This window comes from Astatotilapia calliptera, chromosome 17 (genome assembly GCF_900246225.1).
Source record: "Astatotilapia calliptera chromosome 17, fAstCal1.2, whole genome shotgun sequence".
Classification (NCBI taxonomy): domain Eukaryota; kingdom Metazoa; phylum Chordata; class Actinopteri; order Cichliformes; family Cichlidae; genus Astatotilapia; species Astatotilapia calliptera.
In genome coordinates this window covers 36,453,561-36,474,966 of record NC_039318.1, presented here as the reverse complement: position 1 = coordinate 36,474,966, position 21,406 = coordinate 36,453,561, and the positions used below count along the sequence as shown (strand labels likewise).

Sequence of the window (21,406 nt, the reverse complement as noted above, 5' to 3'; positions counted from 1 at the left end):
CACACCCTCTGGTAGCCTGCACAGGACAGCCAATCTCCAAAGAATTGCATTCCAACTTGGACTGACTGCAATCACTCCCAGACAGACTAGCAACGGTTTGCAGATAACTAATCACTCTAGGGATGTGTGATATGACCAAAATCTCACATCCTGATGAGACATTTATTTTGCCATGTCTGAGTCTGTGGTGGGGGCCGGTTTGCGGCATAACTTGCATAGTACAGTTTTCTGGTCCGTGTCAGACTTTTCATAACCAAACCATTGTCCATCCACCCATCTACATTAAAGGGACGGCTGTGGAGCGTGTGAGCAGCTTCAAGTTCCTGGGTGTCCACATCTCCGAGGATCTCACCTGGACGACCAACTGCTCCAAGCTGGTCGAGAAGGCTCACCAGCGCCTCTTCTTCCTGGGGACTCTGAGACATCCTGGTGAACTTAACTGCACTACTGTAAATGCTGTATAGACAATCATTCTGTAAAATAAGATAATTATAATTCTACAACTGTTTACAACTGTTTATAACTTGTTTTAATATTTATATCCTGTCCATAGCCTGTACATACTTATAGCAGATTCATAACAGACCTTCATACCGTGTACATTGTAACATACCCATAATAGACCCATATTTTGTACCCTCATATCTATAACAGACCCATTTCTGTAATATATCTATATATCTATGTTATTGCTAATATATATTTTGTAATATATCTATATTATGGCTAAAGCACTTCTAGATGGATGCAAACTGCATTTCGTTGCCTTGTACTTGTGACGTGCAATGGCAATAAAGTTGAATTCTATTCTATTCTATTCTCATTCCATGCTACAGAGGTAGCACCTCATTTAGGAATAAAGTCCTCGGTTTGTTTTGACTGGTCCTTCTGTTTGGAGCTACCTGGCTCTGCGTCATCTTCACTGGCCATGCTGGTATTCTCTGTGCCTGCATCCACGTGGTTACTATAACCGCCATTTATAGTTACTTCATGTTTTTATTTGAGGTAATTTGTTTGATGCATCTTCTGAAATTTGGTGTTTGAGAACAATGCATGTCATTTCAGTTTATTTTGAAAAATCTCAACACGATCTTCAGCTTTATTGTGAAAGGTTTATGTGGAAAATAAAGAAGCGGACAGCGGAGCCACACGCTGGGTTTACCGTCGTTGTTGCTAACGACAACACATAAAAACATTCGCTTGTCCAGCTGTAGTGTAATAAATAATAAATACATAAAAGAGAAATAGGGAACTTCAAGAAATGAATATAGCTGCTACAGTGACCATCAAACCATGAAAACATATTGCCGTAAACAGTTTATTTTGCAACACCACGAAACAAACGAAAGGGTATAATATGAAACGATAGATGTTTTCATATCCGATATATGTCGTTATATCGAACAGCCCTAACCCACTCCTTTATAAACACAGACAGATTGGTTGCAACATGTTGCCAATCTGCACCCACGAGGACAGCTCAGTTATAGTGCTACATTAAAGCGAGGTTGCTGAGCACCTGTGTCTTTTTGCAGCTAACATCACTAAGTATGGAGGAACTTCTGAATTGCTCTTTCTAATCTACGAGGTTCTGGTTGGACTCTGAATGTCGCTGCTATTCTGTCCATACAACTGCTGCTTTTGTCTGGAGCTAAGTGGGTTAATAATACTCACCATTTCATCATCTACTAAATGTATTTGCTGAACTTTATGTAAAAGGGCATTTGGAGTGGTTCACTTGTGAGATCTAGTGTTACTGTAAGTATCAGTGTCCTCAAGGGTATAATAATGTGTGCAGAAGTATTAATTAGATCCTCCAAGACTAGTAAAATATTTTTTTATAAAACTGTGATCCTCGCCACGATGACGGTTCAGTGTTGCATTACAGAGAACACGCCAACGCTTCTCAGTCCTCCACGTCCACTCTAATTGTACATTTATATTTTAAGCATCTGGCTCCAGCCCCAAACTACTTCCAGTGAGTGCAACAGTAAAACAAGCTCAATAAAATACTCAACCGCCAGCAGTTAACGTCCCCATAGCCCAATATTAATCACCACTAATGAATCATCTGCCTTTATTAACCACAGTCAGAGCTCTGTGAAGATGGCAGAGGAGAGGAACACTGCTCCCTGGCTTATCAAACTTTGGCTGCCGCGACCAGTGTTCCCACTTTGAGCCGAGCAGCCTGGCTGGAGGTTTTGGCAGCAGAGAGCAGAGAAGCCAAAGGGCTGACTACAGCAGAGCAGCAGGGAATAAAATGCCAGAACTACTGTACCTTGTGGTGTGTCACTCTGCTCTACTGTAGGCTGTACAGCTTGTGCCACGTTGCACGTTTTTCCTTTGCTGTCCATGCACAAATGCCAAGTTAGGCGAGGGTTCAAAGAACAAGAGAAATAAGGATAAAAAATAATGGAAGATAAATAAGTACAAAAATAAGTAAAGGAAGACGAGTGTGGTTTGCAAATGTTGATGTAGATGGAGCTTAATGTGCAAAATGAAGTTAGTGTGCAAAGTGTCTGATGTGCAAATTGCAGTTGAGGTAGGTCAGCTGTTCAGGAGTCTGACAGCAGGGGGGAAGAAGGAGCTGTTGAGTCGGGACGTTCTGGGTTTCACACTCCACACACACTCTGGAGGGCAGAAGTGTGAACAGTCCGTGTTGGGGGTGTGTGGGGTCTTTGAGGATGGAGGCGACGCTCCTCTGGACTCTGCGATGGTAGATGCTCTGCAGAGAGGGCAGCTGTGTGGTGTTCAGTGTCCAGGTGAGGTCCTCGCTGATGTGGATGCCCAGGTACCTAAAGCTGCTCACCCTCTCCACCTCACACTCCTGGACAAACAGCGGCTGGTGAGGCCTCTTCTTCTTCCTCATGTCCACAATCATCTCCTTTGTTTTATCAGTGTTGAGGGTTGTTGTCCTCACACCGTGACACCAGACCGGCATTCTTAACATTTCCTATGTTTAGGCAGGAAGTCCATAAAGCACCAAGACTAATCACGTGCATTTGTTGGACACTAAGGTTCAGCCGGCTAAATCACCAGGTTGGCGTCATCGCTTTCTTGCCAAATCTTGATCTTGGTTAAGGATCTTGTCAAAGCCAATGTGCATCTTATCCTGCTTTGCTTGTGCAGTGGCAAAAGTGTCGTGGAAAGTCTAAATAAACAGATTTTGAATCGCTTATGAAAATCTAACAGGGTGAAGATTTTCCATTCTTGCATTTACATGAGGATATGGAAAATTGAGATTTAATTCCCCAACTTCAAAGGTGCCTTTAGCTCCTTTTGTGATGTCACATTACACGGCATGTTATCATTTGCAGGTTTTTAATTGGCTAACATTTCTTCACAGTGTGCGTTATAGCGCCACCTGTCGCTCTGCCATGAACTTGAAATCACTTGAGATCATTTCTTGAGTTTTCGTGTTTCAAATCAAACTTGGAAAAATCCACATTTAAAAAAATACCCGTGTAAGTGTGGAAATAAGAAGCCTAAGAATCCCATTTGGCAGCAACAACTGCTGTCCTTGGATAACAGCAGGTCCTATAGCCAAGTGTGGCGTGCTGGAGTGAATGTGGTGCATACATAAGTAGACACATTGTGTTTTTATGTGTATCTAATGATAAGAATGAGGCTGGATTTTTGCAATAGCTACATTTATGCTTTCAGGCTTTAGGCCTAGTTCACATTTGTGTTGCCTTTTACAGCGAGCATCAGCTGAGACAACACTGCACTCAGTCAGCAGCAACCCACAAACCAGCTGCTGCAATCAGCAACCGTGCAAGAGCTACGAGACGCAGCTCTCCCAAAGAAAAGATCGCTATCCAAGAAGATGGGCATAAAACAAAGGTAAGACAGCTCCACAACAACCTCACACAAAAAGACGAGGTCCACGAAAAACCAACACCTCGGGTGAAAGCACACACTGACCTCGTCCACCGCGAGAAAAGAAGTAGAATGGAACGACGCCTGTGCTGCTCTTCAAGATAACGTTGCTCGTCAGGAGGAATCCTGCATAACCAAAGTCCAAAAGGAGGAGAAGGAGAGAAACATTCTCTCTGAGAATTTCTGGATGAAGGGAATCAGTGAGATGGAAAAGCAAGAGAGGCAGAAAAAGACACAAAACTCTTCATCAGCAGGATCCAACAGCTTCAGGTGCGCAGCCTGAGCTGATCGTTTGATTTCACGATAACGTTCTGTTGGATCCCAAAAGCGGTTTCAGAATGTTTCAAACTTTAATGCAGAATCCTTAGTGATTTTTTTTTGTCAAACAGCTTGCACTTTAGAAAAGGAGCAGGAAGGAGAGGAGGAGAAGAAAGGAAGAGAAAGACTTGGGGGAGATGGAGGGAAGAGGAAAATGCAGAGGAAAGACAATGAAAGAGGGAGGAGGCACAGAGGAGTGTGGAGAAAGCAACTTTGATTCCTACAGTTTCCCCTCTCCACCTTCCTCCATCTGTCCCCTAACTCATCCCTCTCAGAAACTGCCTCTATCCTCCAGCACCAGCTCTCCCATTGCTCCACCACATCCAGAACACTGTGTGAAGGATTCAGGAGACAGCAAACCAGAATCCTACATCTCCTCCATTTTATCCCCATCACACCTTGATCCTTTATCCCCCAACCCTTTTTCCTTACACAATACCCTTTACCCTCCCTCCGTCCCTCCATTTTGCTTCACTGTTTCACTGTAAACAGTTATAAACAGCTGTAAATAACTCAATAAAATGTAATCGATTACATCTAAATCTACAGTGTTTTACTACTAGCTTGTTTTAGAGTCAACAAATGAATATGGATGGATGAGGTCATATGAACAAAAAGTGTGTGTTCATCACTCATGTTAAGATTTAAAATGCATCTCAGCACTGATATTTACTGCATTCCCAGTTGAAAGTATAAAGACAGTTGAAAGATTACATGACTGCCCTGCTAATCTCTAATCATACTCACCAGATGACAAACATTTTGTTTTCAGATACAGTCTCTTTTCCATGAAATATAACTAATATAACCACACTTCAAATAGTAAACTATCAAATCAAACTTGAATCTCTTAAGAGATAAAAACAGATTAAAGAGCTGAAGAGCAAAATAAATCCATGTGTGAACTGATTAATATCTTTTATTTTCATGCACATGGATATATCAGGTCAGATTTGCCTTGTTATACCACATAAGCCCAACATGTAAAGTCCATCTTCTACAGCTTAGAGCGGACTGTGCAAAAACCTTGGGCTGTCCCTCTTTTTTCTATTTTGCAAAATGGGAAACAGGTGCAGAAATGTATTGAAATATGCACAAATCCACAGATTTGTACAATTCTAACAAGCTTGAAAGTCAATATTCGGCACCACATTTGGCTTGTCAAATTTTGTATCACAGCCTGGACTCTCTTAGGCTAGCTTTCTTTTTGTTTCTTTAAATCTTCTTTAAAGGCTTCAGGAATAGTTCTTCAGACTTCTTGAGGGTCATTCAAAGCTCTTCTTTGGAGTTTGCTCCGTTTTCGGTCAACACGATCCCACACTGCATTAATAATATTGAGGTCCCGGCTCTGGGGAGACGGGTCCTTGACTGATTCTGTTCCTCTGTGTCTTTTTCTATCCAGGTATGATTTTTCTGCACGGGCAGTGTGTTTAGAGCCATTATCATGCCACTGCCAATCACTCTTTCCTTAGTAAATCGACTTCCGTGGTGGATAGTACTTTCCTGCATTCATAATTGACAAAATTTCCAACACCACTCGCTGATATACAGCACCAAGCCATAACACAGCCTTCTCCGTATCTTAGTTTCCCTGTCAAGAAGTCATTCCTTAAGAATGGCTTCTTGAGTTACAAGAATAAGATTCAGAATAATAAATGATAAGCTAAGCCCAAATAATCTGGCAGTGAATGTCAGTGTTTGTGAGCGAGTAACACCATCTGTAACCAATTTGGCTTCTCCACCATTACAGCAACATCATGAAAAATATTCAACCCCCACAATAACCTCAGTGTCAACTCTGACAACAGGTGGCATTGTAACAGCAGCACCATTCGCCTTCTCGGTCGGCAGTTATTCTCACTTGATTTGTAACATGGTCAGACTTCTTCCCATAACTCCCCATACGCAAAAATATTTCGAGAGGAAAATTAATTTAATGAGATAACAAACATAGATGGTAACGCTGCTAATTAAAAATAAAACATCGATATTGTGTGTATAATACGCACATGTAATTGTTCTTTTTGGATGATTTTGCACAGTTTAGGTTACATTTAAGGATTCTCTTTTATTTTTAACACCGTACAGTTATTGCTACTATTTTATTTCATTTTTAAATTTTCTATAGCTACAGTATCACAACGATAGTTATTATTAATATCATTTTTGTTATTACTATCATTTTGTTTTGTCTCCTCCGAATCCCATTTTGCTCCACTGCTGCTAAATATTAGCTGGATGTTAGCAGCTAATAGGAAGTACCTACGCTTTGGTTTGTTTTGCTTAGGATTGGAAACAGTGCAGTCCAACTGCTGAAAGGTCCATTGGAAAAGTAACATTTTTAACTACCATCTAAAGTGCACTGCTTGGGTTCAGACCACTTCATTGGTTGTTCCAATGATTGCCTAAGAAAGACAAATGATTAGCCAATTAGTGCCATCCAAGCTAAAACCCAGGAAGAGTAATAACTGAAATTACTGGTACCCCCTCAGGTACCACTGCTGGTACCTATGTCAAAAGCCTAGGTGACTTCCTTCTGGAGTTATCGCAGTTACCACACTTATAGGAAACTTGACCTCTGACCTTGACCTTGAGGTTGAGGTCACTAAGATTCTGAGAGTTTTAGTACACACCTATTATGTCAACTTGAAAGTTCCACATTGCTTTGTTCTGAAGTTATTGCATTTTCAAAACGATGTGTCCGCATTGCCCGCCTACCCGCCAGGGAAACAAGGATACACTATCAGGCTTTTACAGCTAAGGCGTAAAACGGAAGAACAATAAGTAGACAGAGGTGTAATATCAACATGGCAATCATAGAACCGCCTACATGAGCAAAATATCTTAACTTAAAATTAAGTTGGATTTATCCTTGTATATGGGTCTCTAGAGGTTAGTTAAGACTAAGACTAAATCCTGTCCCATGTGGAAATGGTTTAGACTGGAGGCAACGTTATCTCACAGCATACATTTCATTTATGAAATTAATCATAATCCAGACCGACTCTTTTAGGAGCCCATTCTTGTGATTCTTGGAACAGGGTCGATAAAACAACAAAAATGGCCTTGACATCGAACAAAAACGTTTGGTCAAGAGCCATTCGTTGATCATTGTGTGCAAGTTTTCCTAAAATGTAACCAGTACTACAGGAAGAGAAGCCCTTCTTGCGAGCTAAAGAATGAAAAGTTTGCTAATATTTTCATTTTTGACCCAACTGCTCAGTACGTCACTAAAAACACCAAAGACGTGACTTGTGTGGAGTCCAAGCTTGTCACCATCATCAGCCCACAACAGCTGTACTGAAAGGTTTCATGAAGTAAAAGCAACATGAGGTCTACATGTTATTTAGAAACATTTATGCAAAAAACTAGTACAAGTAGATTAATAGCAACCGTCAGTTTTGCCCGAGTTCTAATTCGGTCACTTAGCTACAACTCCTGCTTGTTTAACGTGCATTTGCAGGGTGGAAAAACCTCACGGTGACGCTGTGAGAGCCAGAGATAAAAGAAAGCTCAAACGCACATGAAAACTGTGACCAAAGTGAAAAGATTAAACAGTTTTCCACTGTCACACAGATTTTCCTGCAAGGATAAAAATTAGTAAGCAAGCCGTTTTTAGTTTTTTCAAAGGCTAAATCGCATTAAAGCATTGATTTTATAGAGTCTCACTCATGCCGGGGGAGGGGGGTTGAAACACAGAGCCATGCTTAACAGCACTGAGAGAAAAGAAGTGTGCAGGCTCACTGTGGCACAGTATATATTGGATGGCCCAGTGCCTCAAACGACTTCCCTTCGAGTGTCTTACCTGATCACTTTGGTGCCACCTTTATTGACCTGCATGTCCACCATACATCCCGAGTTAACGTAGGAAGCCAAGTTGATCTCTGAGAACTCTGCCTAGGAGTAACGAAGACAAGGCATGTCAAGATCATACAGCGACATGCACAAACATAGAGCATTTCACAGTCCCTTTGAATCAGTGTCTGCAAGCTGGAAGAAATGTGGACACTGCGTTAGACTGCATTCAAATTTGACTTTATGTTGTTTGTGAAAAGTACCAAAAATCAACAAGATAGTGCTACAACACACTCTTTCACCTCCATTTTACATTTCTGCACTCTCATGGAAATGAGCAAAATACAGAGTGACAAAGTGAGCTGGTGAGAGAAGGCTAATTGAGTTATTCCCAGTCAGTGGCCTCCTGGACAGTGAGGGCCTTGTGAAAGGCCGTAGCCTGGCTACCTAATGACTCAGTCAAACTTCCAGAAATACTCAGAACGAAAGGCGACAGTTGACTTCTGGGAATGGACTTTGTGCACGATTGGGAGGGATGATTCAAATGTCCTTGTACTGATTGTCACAACAGCCCATAAATCTATTCATGTTTACTGCTTTGGACCAAATTTCAGAGTAGAGTAAGAGTAATTCTATCAGATTGATAACCAAGTTACTGCAAAGGATTTCTCAAGGTTTCCTAAAAAAAATGAGCAAAATAGTAAGAAACTTTGTTGCAGCTAGACAGCAATGAGGAAATAGGAAATTACTCCAGTGTGTGCCAGAATACCATAACATCATTAATGGGTGTGCGCATACTTCTGACTGCACCATTCAGTGATGCTGGTCAGAGGTACATCAGACCTTCCTTTCCCCAAACAAGCTCCAACCATTAGAGAATGATCTCAGCACATATGCAGGCAAAGAAAAGCTCATAAAGAAACTCTTTGTAGACCAGAACTTACACAAAACCCAGGCAAACCTGCTAAAATGGGAAAACAACATCATATGTGCCTTTTGGATTAGAGCGTGGAGGTCACGTTCAGCATCATGCTCAGGTTTAGAAATCAATCAGGTCCAAATTTGTTTTTGCTAATATCTTATGTTTAAGGTGAAGCACGTCTAATAACCAACAGAAAAGGCTACACTTCAGAGGAGACGGGCTCCTAGAGTTGCAAATAATCAAAACCAGAAATTTTGAAAGCTGTAAAAAACTATATTTTATCATCTTCCTTCTTTTGTGGGAGTAAAAAGAAACGTGAGCTATACGTATAGCATAATACTGAAAGTAAATACTGAAATTAAAACTGCACAAAGGAAAAAGTTCCTTACTCAGTGGCTCTGGCCCTACTGTGCCTCTGATTCGCCCATCGCTCCTAAATCAATCTATTATCCTTCCTTGTGGGTGATTTATCAACCTAACCTTCTCAATACATCCCAGTAAGAGGGACTGTAGGACAGGCAAGGACTTCATAAAACTTTCAAATTAAAAGTCATGTGGCAAATGAACACTGATTTGTCTCAGTTTTATTGTCTTGTTTTGGAAGAGAAATTACCGAGGTCCAGACCTTGGTGACCTAATATCTGTGGTGGGGTCAGAATTTGGCATAAACAACATGAAAGCATGCCTTGTTTGCTCAGTCAACAGCTCAGGCTGCTGGTGGTGTAATGGTGTGGGAAATATTTTCTTGGCACACTTTGGGCCTCTTCCTACCAAGTCGGAATCGTTTCAATGCCGCTGCTATCTCAGTATTTTTGCTAATCATGCCATTCCCTCTATGACCACAGTATATCCATCTTCTGACTGCTGCTTAAAGCAGGACAATGCACCAGGTCACGATGCTCAGAACATCCTAAAGTGGTTTTATGAACACGACAAAGAGTTCAAAATAATAATTGTACTCAAATAACCATCACAGTCATCAGATCTCAATCCAATAGAGCAACCGTGAGTGGAACAGTAGATTTGAATCATGGGTGTGCAACAACTGTGTGATGGTATCATGTCCATATGGAGCAGCATCTCTGAAGGATGTTTCCAGCATCTTATTGAATCTCTGCCAACCCAAAAGTGGATCCAACCCAGTTTCTACTAAAGTTACTGCTGAGTGTATATCTACCTCTAACCATTAGACGAATGGTTATGAAGTTATGCTTAGACCTTTACTGTCAACTGTGGCATTCACCCATATGGCAAACTCCAGGACTTAAAATTCAACCACAAATTGTGGTTCAGCTCCACTTGGGCCTCATGTTCTCCCCAAGAATTCCCATATCCTCTAATTAAATAGTAAATGGACTAGTTCTTATGTAGTTTTTCTACTCTACGTGATCACTCGAAGCAAAGCACTCTGAGTGCACGACATGCTTCATTCATCCAATTCTCCGATGAATGCCTCAGAGTATCTTGAGGCATTGCCATTCAGTATCTCACCCAAAGACACTTTGGCAAACAAACTGGAACAGCCAGAGACCAAAACACCAAACTTCCAGTACGTAGATAACTTTCTCTACCTCCTGAGCAAGTTTGTCAAAAAAATAAATTTCTGTTCTTTGCTAGCCAACATTAATACCTCTTTGTGTCGTGAATTACTCATGCTAACTAGGATTAGCTAAAAATTCTCCAGCTGTACCTTCTTGTACAAATACATCATATCCACTTAAAAAACACAACACACATTTACAGTCATTGGTGCCCCTACAGCTACTGTAGTCAGTTATAACGAGTTGAATTGAATTGCATTATACAGCAGAAACAATATGTCTGCGTAATATAACCAAAGCTACACCCTAAATATGCAGCTCCAGCCTGTTTGTCAGACCTCATTCCTCACTCTGAACATGCTCTCTGCTTTCCCTCAGAGGAGAGTCTGTCAAGCTGTGTCACTGTAAACTTCCATCTGCCGCAGGTACAGAACGCCCCTGGAGGGACACTAAACAGCAGTCGGTTGACCGCAGACACGAAACGCTGCCGTTTGGTAGTCGTCACATCAGTTTCAAGTATGAGACATGACACTCATGTAGTGGATTAAATGGACCCTAAACAAGTAGCCTGCTCTCTGTGGAAAAGCAAAAAGTCAATCTGAAGTGACGTGGTCGACTCTCGAGCGCCACATTTCACAGGAAACACGGCTGCATTTCCTGGTGTGCTAATCCCAAGCCAGCTGTGGCTTGGCTGTGGCTCGGTGAGCAAAAATGAAATAATAACCAAGCGACCATTTCATAACCATTTCACAAAAGTGTCAAACGGAGAGCCAAGCGTTTGTTTGGTTCTCAGCTCTGCTTTAACTGCTGCATGATTACGCCACGAGGACGAGATACTGAAAACACTGCTTTTGGCTGGAGAGCCGGACCCAAAAAGCATATCAAAATGTAGCACACCTAATGGGCTACATCTGAAGCCTCTGTCAGTGCGCCCCAGGGTGGCTGTGGCTACAATGTAGCTGCCATCACCAGTGTGTGAATGGGTGTGTGAATGGGTGGATGACTGGTTGTGTAAAGCGCTTTGGGGTCCTTAGGGACTAGTAAAGCACTATACAAATACAGGCCATTTACCATTTGAAGATACTATTATTATTATTCTGAAAAAGAAAATTCTTCTTATTTTTACAATTCAAATGTTTCCCAAGGACACTCATGGGGTGAAAAACACCTTCCCACAGTGATATCTGGCCTTTGGAATAAATCCCAGAACACATGTACAGCACATGGCTAATGACATATGGCATTCAGCTAATCAAATACGTTTATGACTCGAGGGCTGACGGTCTAAATCATGGACTTGTTAGATGCAAGAAACCCTTTGCAGCTGGTCTGACAGATCTGCATTAAGGTATGTCACAGTTCACAGCTTGGAGAAAGTTGTAGTTAACTGCAAGAATGGTCAGCAAACCATTTTTTTTCTTTATTCACAGTGTCACTGGTAGACTGCTTTTATTCTACCAGTGTAGAACTCTTACAAAATCCCAAATTCATTACACATTACAGAAACACCTAAGACATTCCCCCTTAGGTGTTGGCAGACAACAGTACAGATAAAAAAAAAAGTCAATATCAGATTTAGTTTACAATTCTAACAAGCTTGATCACACACTGCCTACATAATGTTAAGGTTCGGGCTCTGGGGTGGCCAGTCCATGACTGGTAGTGTCCCATTATGTCTTTTTCTATCCGGGTTTGCTTTTACTGGACTGGAACTAGATTTGGAATCACTGTCAGACCGAAACGTGACGCTATTACCAATCAGTTGCTTTCCAGAGCAGTATTTTCCTGCATTCATTCTTCCATCACTTTTGATAAGATCATCACTGGATGAATTCAGCCAAAAACCACGACAGCCTCCACTGTGTTTTGATGGTTATACCTTTCTCTTACATATTAAAGCTGATTTTAACCAAAAAAAATGTAAAATGTGGATTCATCACTCATTTTCAGTCCAGTATTTGCGTAATTTAATAAACAAATAAGCTTGCATTGCTAGTTAAGCAAATTGGTATCTGGACATCCTCAAGCTGTGTTTTTCATCTGAGGCTTTGCCAAACTTTATTGAGACTCACACGGGCTTTCATCTACATAAAAAGGACTATTATCAGGATAGGATAGCTCTGTGGCCCATGTAAACCTTGTATGGGGGAGTAAACTTCCTTTAAAAAGAATTTGCTGAGTAACAAAACTGTTCAGGTTTTTTTGGGTGGGGTTGGAGGGGCAAGAGCGAGAGGGAGGGAAAAAAAGAAACACCCACCTCTTTTAATTTATTGTTTTGCACTCTCAGAGGAAGAGCAGGGGGCGAATAAATACCATAATCTTATTTCAGGGACAACGAGGCGCCACTCTTGCTCACTGTGCCTGAAGGACATGTATTTGGCTCTGGTGCTTTTCTCAGCTCCCCTCTTACTGATACCCATTCCCAAAAGAAACATCTGTGTGCTTTGCAGCACATGCCGTGCCAAGAAAGGCTCCTAAATGCACAACACACCCAAATGCACACTGACTGCGTGACACTCCCATGCACATGTACGCACTAATGCACCGTGCTGCTTCTAAACAAATCCCATCCCAAACACCAGGGCCTACAGTGGCTTGTGTGGCGACCTGATAAAACCAGAGAGTGGGCAACATTTTGGCAAGCTTCAAGAATTACACACCATCTCCAATTGGCTGGTTACATTTAAAAGGAGTGCTAACAGCCAGTGTCACTGGGTAGTAATGGATAAAGAAGCTGGTACAGGGCACAGGCCCAGAAGCCAGGGCAGGAGGCTTTTCACAGTGCCATGGTTACCATCACGGTACCACATTCAGACACTTGCCTTGGAACAGCTCTTGCCCTGGGAAAGGAAAACAGGAAGTGATACACAGGACAACTGCCTCCAGAACTGATTCTTCTCATCTGTTGACCTGCATCCAGGCTGAATTAAGAATGGTGTGCAGTCAAACTGCTATAGCAGAAACACAGTTTGGGAGAAAGTTGATTTACGATTAAGTTTAACTATGGCTCAAAGCTGAGAACAACAAATCTTGCTTACTTAAGCTTGTTTGAATTTCTGCACTTTCAGTTTCATTGTCATTCCCTCTACTCACAGCTACTTTCATCACAGTCATCCAAACTTGTGATCTTTTCTTCTTTTTAGCACACAGCTAACATCTAACTGGCCTTTGAATCACATACAGCCTCTTCCTGACTGATAAAGTCTCATACTAGGCAAACACTGCTGTGGTGAAAGGCAACAAGGAGTATTTATTTGTGTGCTCTGTCAACTTGTGCCAAGTTACATTAACCCATGGATACTGTTTACAGTAAACACCATCTGACAGCAGCTCATCTGGAATCTTTGTTGGTATTTTTAGATCTGGACTAAGGAAGGTTATTAACTTTCACGTGGGTAAAGGTGCCTTTTGCTTGGTCCTGAATCAAAAACAACTTAAACGGACCAGCCACGTTACACCTAAATCTTTGATTTGCAAAAATGTCCAGAACGACAATTTTTTTTTTCTTGAAGGTAAAAACATTTGATAATTTTTTACATAAAATATTTCATGATTTCCAGTTTTGACTGAAGGAGCAAACCAGAGATTAGTTGAAGTATTAAAGCTGAAATTGTCTGAATTTATTTGAAGTGTAACACGTGCAATGGAAATTTTGGGTCTTTAAGTTCGCAAGTCTCCAGGACAAACTGAACTGTCATCTTAAGCGTAAGCGGTGAAGTCTCAGTAACTGTCACGGTACTTGGTCACAGACCCAATGCTTTGTGTTTTTTGGTGAACTGATAGTTCTGATTATCATTATGATTTATGGTTTTCTGCTTATGTTACATCGTCAGTCCTTGGATTGTGGTTTCTGTTTTGTATCATCTCTGTGCTTCAGGTTTCTATGTTTCCACGTCTTAGTGTCTAGTCTGCATCTTGGTGCTTTGTCTCAGTTTCCTGTTTTACTTTGGTAGTCCTGGTCCCATGTTTATGGTTTCAGTTCTGCTTCCCAGCGTCTCGTCATGAGTGCATTATCCCAGCTGTGTTTCCCTCTTGTCTCCCATTCCCTGATTATGCCAGCATGTATTTAAGCCCTGTGTTTTTCCCACGTGTCCTCCGTGTTAGCTGTGTGTTCCTCAGTCGTCATGTTTTGTCAGGTTATGTCATGAACTCCCAGTTGAGGTCATCCTTCCCAGTTTGGATTTTGGTTTTGTTTCTAGTGCTCATGTATTGTGTTTCTAAGTTCGTTTTCTGCCAGTGAATAAAAACTGCCTCTCACTACCCCTAGCTCCAATTGTGTGATTTCTTTTCACCTCAAAATAGATGTTTTTCTGCTCCAAACTGCTTCTTTTATTGCTTTACATCTCTGGTTTCAATGGGGGAAAACCTTGACAAACTGACACCTAGTTTAAAAACAACTCTAAATAGAAAACGTTACATAAATATAGCAGTTTTATTAATCCCACATTATCTGGCATGTGATGCGCTGTTTTTGTTATTTGAGGTCGAGCTGTTCAGTTTTACGCTGCAGTCAGAACAAAACTGCGTGACTTGACTCAGCACATGGGGAACACGCAGTAGTTGCGGGGCAGATACTTTGTTTAATGTTTTCGTCGTTCTCGATAAGCTCTGCTGAATCCCATGCTGATGCAATTGAGAAGCCTGAAGTACAGTGGACTATTCATATGCACCACAGAGAGGTATTTGTTGCTAATAGCTACCACCTTGTGCAACAGTGAAATAATCCACTGAGGCATTGACGGCTGAAATTCACGACAGATGCTAAGTGCAACGGAGCAACAGAAGGCAGCAAGTTACACACCAAACCATCCGTCTTCTGAAAGCTCTCCTCACATGCCCTATGTCATGGGCAAGTACGAGCCAAAAAATGGTACGGATAACATACAGCCAACTGCCTGTGAGCTGCCATGACTGCAGCGGAAAGGAGCGTGGACGGCGCTGAGGTCATATGCCTGCCCAGCAGATGTTGCCCCGCGCGACCCAAACCACACGAGCCGGCAACCCTACAGAAGTGCCTCTTGTTCTTTTGCAAACAACAGGCCTCTTCAGTTCTGTTTAATCTGTCCAATTGTGTAAATTACAGTGTTTATGAGTTGTGGGTAGTAAACAGGCAGTTTGTCTGCCAGCCTGTTGTTGGGTGTCATTACGTCTGTGATCAACATTGATTGTAGCTGTTGAACTTTACAAAAATCTTGCAGCAGACTGTCAGAATTTTCTAAATATCTAAAAGTGAAACAGGCACGGTAAAAAAAACTGCCAGTGCACGAGAAACTAAATAAGAAGGTCTTGAACTTGGCACTGCCACAAGGCTGCAACACATCCAAGACCCTTCAGACACATACAAAAGGCATTGTAGGAGATGGATATCCCACAAGCTCCAGAGATCTGTGGAATGTACCACTCGTCTGAATGAACACAGCTCTTGAGTCTAAATGTAAAACAGCAGGCAAGTGTTCAAATAACAAATTGACTGAGTCAGTGGGTCGAATAATCTACAGCCACCTACTGCGAGATAAAACTCCTCAAGTTAACATCTATGAAGGATATAATACAGACGCAGGTCAGAAGACGGGGTTATGTTAGGGATATAATTGATTTCTGATGTTTCCCTGTTTGGGCCTTGCTTGGTTAGACAGGACCACAGTGAGGTAGAAATATCTGGGAAATCTGTAGATATGTAGCCTTTGTCATAACTGTTTTTACCCTTTTAGTATTTAGCAAATTTCATTAATGTTCAGTGGGGGGTTGCAAAGGAAATGGTTTGTAGTGAGTTGTACGTGAGGCCGAACACTAAGGATGTGCAACAGGTTAGAGTGATTAAAGATTGGGATGGAAATGCAGGGAACTGTGCTCTCCCCTTTTCTCTTCATCATCTATAGAGCCGACTTCAAGTACATCAAAGAAACTCGTCTCCTGCAGAAATTCTCTGATGACACAGCCATTACTGGAAGTATGGAGATGGGATAGGAAGAGGCGTACAGAGGACTGACTGATCGGTGTGTGAGGTGAATCACCTGCAGCTAAATGTGGCCAAAACAAAGGAGCTGGTGGAGGACTTTGGCAGGAACAGATCCCGACCCTCCCCCGTCTGCATTGGTGGGACTGATGTTGAAATATTCACAATATAAAATTTGGGGCGATCGTGGCTCAAGAGTTGGCAGTTCGTCTTGTTATCAGAAGGTTGCCGGTTCGAGCCCGGCTCCGACAGTCTCGGTCGTTGTGTCCTTGGGCAAGACACTTCCCGTTGCCTACTGGTGGTGGTCAGAGGGCCCGGTGGCGCCAGTGTCTGGCAGCCTCGCCTCTGTCAGTGCGCCCCAGGGTGGCTGTGGCTACAATGTAGCTGTCATCACCAGTGTGTGAATGGGTGGATGTAGTGTAAAGTGCTTTGGGGTCCATAGGGACTAAGTAAAGCGCTATACCAATACAGGCAGTTTACCATTTACATAAGTATCAACTGGACCACAGGCTGCAGTGGTCTGCTAACACTGACGCTGCCTACAAAAAGGGTCTGAGCTAGGGCTGGGCCATATTATACCGTTCACGGTAATACCGGTATAATGTTAGGCAACGATAGGAAAATGAAATATCGCGATAGAATGGGAGTAAAACGCGCATGCGCAGTGCCTTTGTTTTCATACGCACATGGCCGATTGTTGAGTGAAACAGATGAACCAGAATTGGTTTGTAAAAATGGTGCAACTTCCGTGATGTGGAACTGGTTTGGTGTTTGTCCGTCAGATACACAACAAAGCACATTTTTTTGCAGAACATGCAAGCGGCCGTTGTTATTGTCGTATTTGTCAGACTAAGATGCTCTTAAATCTGGGAGTAATCTGGGTCCTAAACTCCGTATACCTCAGGTCAAACAACACTGCAGCATCACTTAGAGTTAAAAACTGTCTAAATTCTTTCATCTTTAATAAAACGATCAGCATTGCTGCTTTACCAGGTGTAACTATAAAGTTTAACTTCCAGGCATCCATGAAAACAAAAGTTATTACATTTAACGGAGTTAGAAGTTAGCAGGAAGCTAGCGGAAGTTAGCTCGCTAGTTTCGCTAGTTACCTAAGCATGATATAGCATGTTCTGACTGAGAGATTTCTGAAAAAAATCAAACGTACAGCTCTGCTATCACTTCCAACATAAATGAAGACAGGAAACTAAACAGAAGTGACGTTTGTAGGGTTACTGAAGTTGGGCTAGCTGGTATATAATGATGTGCTACGTGATCGCTAGCGACACAGCTATGTTAGCATAACATAAACAGTGAAGCTGGAGGACGAACACTAACACTTTTCCACTTATAAAAGTTAACGTGAAGGTTCTTCATGGTTAGAAACAAATGCAATCGCATGGCAGGATGCTGTAAACGGACCAAACTTCAGTCAGGAGAACAACTGAGATAATCCATCCACAATACGAGGTTAGTCATTAATATAGGGGAGAGTGAGGTAAGATGAGCCAGTGGGTAAGTTGAACCACCCCTTGTATCTAGGTAACTGTGTTCATGTTTTGTCATGTGACCATAAATCCAGGAAGCACTCATCATTTCCATCCTGCTATGTTAAAGAGGAGCACATTGGAGAAGGGGTAAGTCTGTATTACACAAAAAAATGTTTTCTGCTTGTCAAAGTAAAATTTCTGCCTATCAGGTAAATTGACTGTAATATTAAAACAAATGTATCTGTGTCTAAAATGATATATTATACATGTTGGTGGGTTTCTAAAATATAATATCATCTGAAGAAGTTTTCTAAAGATTAGCCTAAATTGCTAAGCTAGCCCGTTTTTTTCAAAATGGTGGCTATGGGGCAAAGTGAGCCAAAGGCTATGGGGTAAATTGATCCAATGGTTCAACCTACCCCACCATAAGGCACTGAAATTTATTTAAGGCTCTGACTTATTAAATAGTATTTTAGTTCAGTATACTGAACCCTTTTGTTGTATTTGTCATATGTTAACTATTATAGAAAAGATATCATGCCAAGGACCTACAGACGGAAGACCAGCTGGGGCTCAACACCCCTGGAGGAGATTGAAAGGGCAGCAAGTGAAGTCAAGGGAGGAAAGTCCATAAGATCAGTGGCTAAAGAAAGACAAATTGACAGGTCAACACTCAGGAGATATATTAAAAAGAGGGACACACAGGAGGTCAAATCGGTTGGCTATAGTGGAACAGCTTCAGCAAAGAGAGTCTTCTCTGAGGAGGTGGAGAAGGAGCTAGCAGAGCATATCAAGAAGCTTGCAGAGCAGTTCCATGGCATTTCCCCAAAGAAATGCCGTGAACTGGCATTAGAATTGGCAGGCAGAAACAACATTCCTACTCCCAGCAACTGGACAGAGAAAGGTTTAGCCGGTAGGAAGTGCAAGAAACAACATTTCAGTAGGTTGGCACAGACTAATGTATTTTGTGTAGTTTACTACTTTACCATTACATTTTTTAGGTAAAGAATGGTTCAAGAATTTTTTGGCACGCCACCATCTCTCTTGCCGTATGCCTGAGGCAACATCTTTGGGAAGAGCTACAGCCTTCAATAAGACTACAGTTGGGGAGTTCTTTGACAATCTGGCTAAAGTGATCGACAGGTAACAGAAGTTATCTAATTGAAAACATTAATAACTATTTATGACAACTACAAACAACAGTTAAGTGAATAAATATGCGTACTCTCAGCTAACATTTTTTGCATTACTTAAAAATTTAACTAATCATCATTGCTCTTTTTTTGTTTGACAGGTATAAATTCCCCCCAAACATGATTTTTAATGTTGACGAAACAGGTGTAACAACAGTACAGACACCAAAGCAGGTAGTGGCAGAAAAAGGAAAAAAACAAGTGGGCTCCATCACATCTGCTGAAAGAGGCGAACTGGTGACTGTAGTCTGTGCTGTCAATGCGACTGGTAACGCAGTCCCTCCGATGTTTATCTTCCCAAGGGTTAGATACAAAGACCACTTCATTGCAGGAGCACCTCCAGGATCAATTGGTACCACTACAAGATCAGGCTGGATCAGTGAAGATGTCTTTGTTGTGTTCCTTGAACATCTGGTTCAGCAGACCAAGTGCTCCCCTGACCTGCCACTGCTGCTAATCATGGATAACCATGAAGCCCACATTTCACTGAAGGCTTTGGACATAGCAAAAACAAGTGGTATTGTAATGCTCACAATTCCACCCCACACTTCCCATCGCCTTCAGCCTCTGGATAAGTGTGTGTATGGTCCATTTAAAACCTATTACAACAGAGCTCTTGATGGCTGGATGAGGTCCAACCCAGGCAAAACTGCCAGCATATACCAAATTGCTGGTTGTGTGAATGATGCTTTCATGTCAGCAATGACACCACGAAATATCTCCTCGGGATTTAGAGCCACTGGGATTTTCCCTTACAACAGAGATATCTTCTCTGATGCAGAGTTTGAGCCATCCATGGTGTCAGACAGGCCCAACCTGGAGCAGCAGCCTGCCGCTGAAGGTGTTGCACCTGTGGTTTCAGCCTCTCTTTCTGCTGAGCTACCTTCACCAGACCCTGTACATGCATGTGGTTCACGAAGTGACCCCAACCATGCTCGATATGTGTCTCCCACTGATATTCTACCCTTACCCAAAAGTCAGCAGCCCAGGAAACAAACAAATCGAAAGCGTGTGAAGACACGAATCCTGACTGATACACCTGAAAAGCAGGCAATTGAGAGAGCCCATGAAGAAAAGACAAATAAACTGAAAGGCAAAAAAGAAATAATCCACAAAAAGCAAGGAATGTGGAAGAGGAAACAAACCCAGACAAAAATTGCAGTGGAAAGCAGCTCTGAGGAGAGTGATGTTCCCATCCCATTTGAAGACACTTCTGAGTATGAGAGTTCCAGCGATGAAAGAAGTGAACCAGATGTCTCAGACCTGGTAGTTGGTGACTTTGTCATCGTAAGATTTGCATCCAAATCCAGGAGCCACCATTACATTGGCCTGGTTGACAGCTTTGCAGACAACGAAGTGAGTGCCAGATTTCTCAGAAGAATCCGAGGGATCACTAGCAGTAAGAAACCCACGTTTGTGTTCAAGGAAAATGATGAGGCATCTTTCCCACGCAAGGATGTGCTGAAGAAGCTACCTCAACCTCAACAGGCTGGAGGAACTGCAAGGAGGGAGCAACAGTTCATATTCCCCTGCAACCTTGATCATTGGAATATTGAATAGTTCTTTTGAATAAATGGTTTTGAACTGGTGGTTTGTTTAGAAACCACCAGTTTCCAGGTTTGTTCTCACAGGTTTACAACTGTTAAAATGGTTTGTTTTCACAATATGATCAGTTTTACATTTTAAAAACTACATGGTCAGTTTGCCCCAAGATGGCTCAGTTTACCCACTGACTAGGTTCAATTTACCCCTAATCTGGGGCAAGTTGAGCCAAAGGAGCATTTTTTTTAAATAGGTCATTATTTTGGGCAGCGTCATCAGACATAGATTCTGATCATTACATTTGAAAGGAGACATCCTGAAATAAAGGAATATGTTATCATTCTATTTCTGTGTCATTTTTTCTCACACCCAGGGCAACAAGAGTAAAAAGTGGCTCATCTTACCTCACTCTCCCCTACTGCAACAACATGGGAATAGAGCAGCTGCTAGAGAATTCAACATTAATGAACCAATGGTACAGAAGTGGAGGAAGCAAGAAGAATGAGTTTAATAAAGTTTGATTTATCTGACTGTTTTGTTTCACTTAATGTGCCTTATAATCCCGTGCACCTTATGGTCCGAAAAATGCGTACTGCACACTGCAGTTTAATGTTGCAAAGCACCTCTTTTTAACTTCAGTGGATATTATACATGGTTATGCTCAGGATATGTCAGCCCATTTCTACTGGAAATGCCTTTTGGTTAAACTTTCAGCAAGGAATTTGCATTTGCACTGTTACATTTTTATAAAGCTTTAATGTACATAAAAACCA

The 21,406-nt window shown here is 41.9% G+C and overlaps 2 protein-coding genes across 3 annotated transcripts in view; one reads left to right on the top strand and one right to left on the bottom strand.

Annotated features, from left to right (window-relative positions):
- syn3 (synapsin III) overlaps positions 1–21,406 on the bottom strand; it is a 139,252-nt gene that overhangs the window by 80,009 nt on the left and 37,837 nt on the right. For both annotated transcript variants that reach the window (XM_026147442.1, XM_026147441.1), the window contains exon 4: positions 8,003–8,094. In XM_026147442.1, the coding sequence (XP_026003227.1) occupies positions 8,003–8,094 (92 nt within the window). The remainder of the gene's footprint in view (positions 1–8,002; positions 8,095–21,406) is intronic.
- LOC113009239 (uncharacterized) lies at positions 17,885–21,076 on the top strand. Its single transcript, XM_026147440.1, has 4 exons — positions 17,885–18,045; positions 18,426–18,811; positions 18,900–19,041; positions 19,193–21,076. The coding sequence occupies exons 1-4, from the start codon at positions 17,963–17,965 to the stop codon at positions 20,649–20,651; spliced, it is 2,070 nt and encodes a 689-aa protein (XP_026003225.1). The 5' UTR covers positions 17,885–17,962; the 3' UTR covers positions 20,652–21,076.

Excerpts from the sequence above, each read along its gene's own strand:
- LOC113009239 (XM_026147440.1), top strand. The coding sequence starts at position 17,963 with ATGTTTTGTCATGTGACCATAAATCCAGGAAGCACTCATCATTTCCAT. Across the intron at positions 18,812-18,899 it reads GACAGAGAAAGGTTTAGCCG|GTAAAGAATGGTTCAAGAAT; the intron begins GTAGGAAGTGCA and ends TACATTTTTTAG. Across the intron at positions 19,042-19,192 it reads CTGGCTAAAGTGATCGACAG|GTATAAATTCCCCCCAAACA; the intron begins GTAACAGAAGTT and ends TTTGTTTGACAG.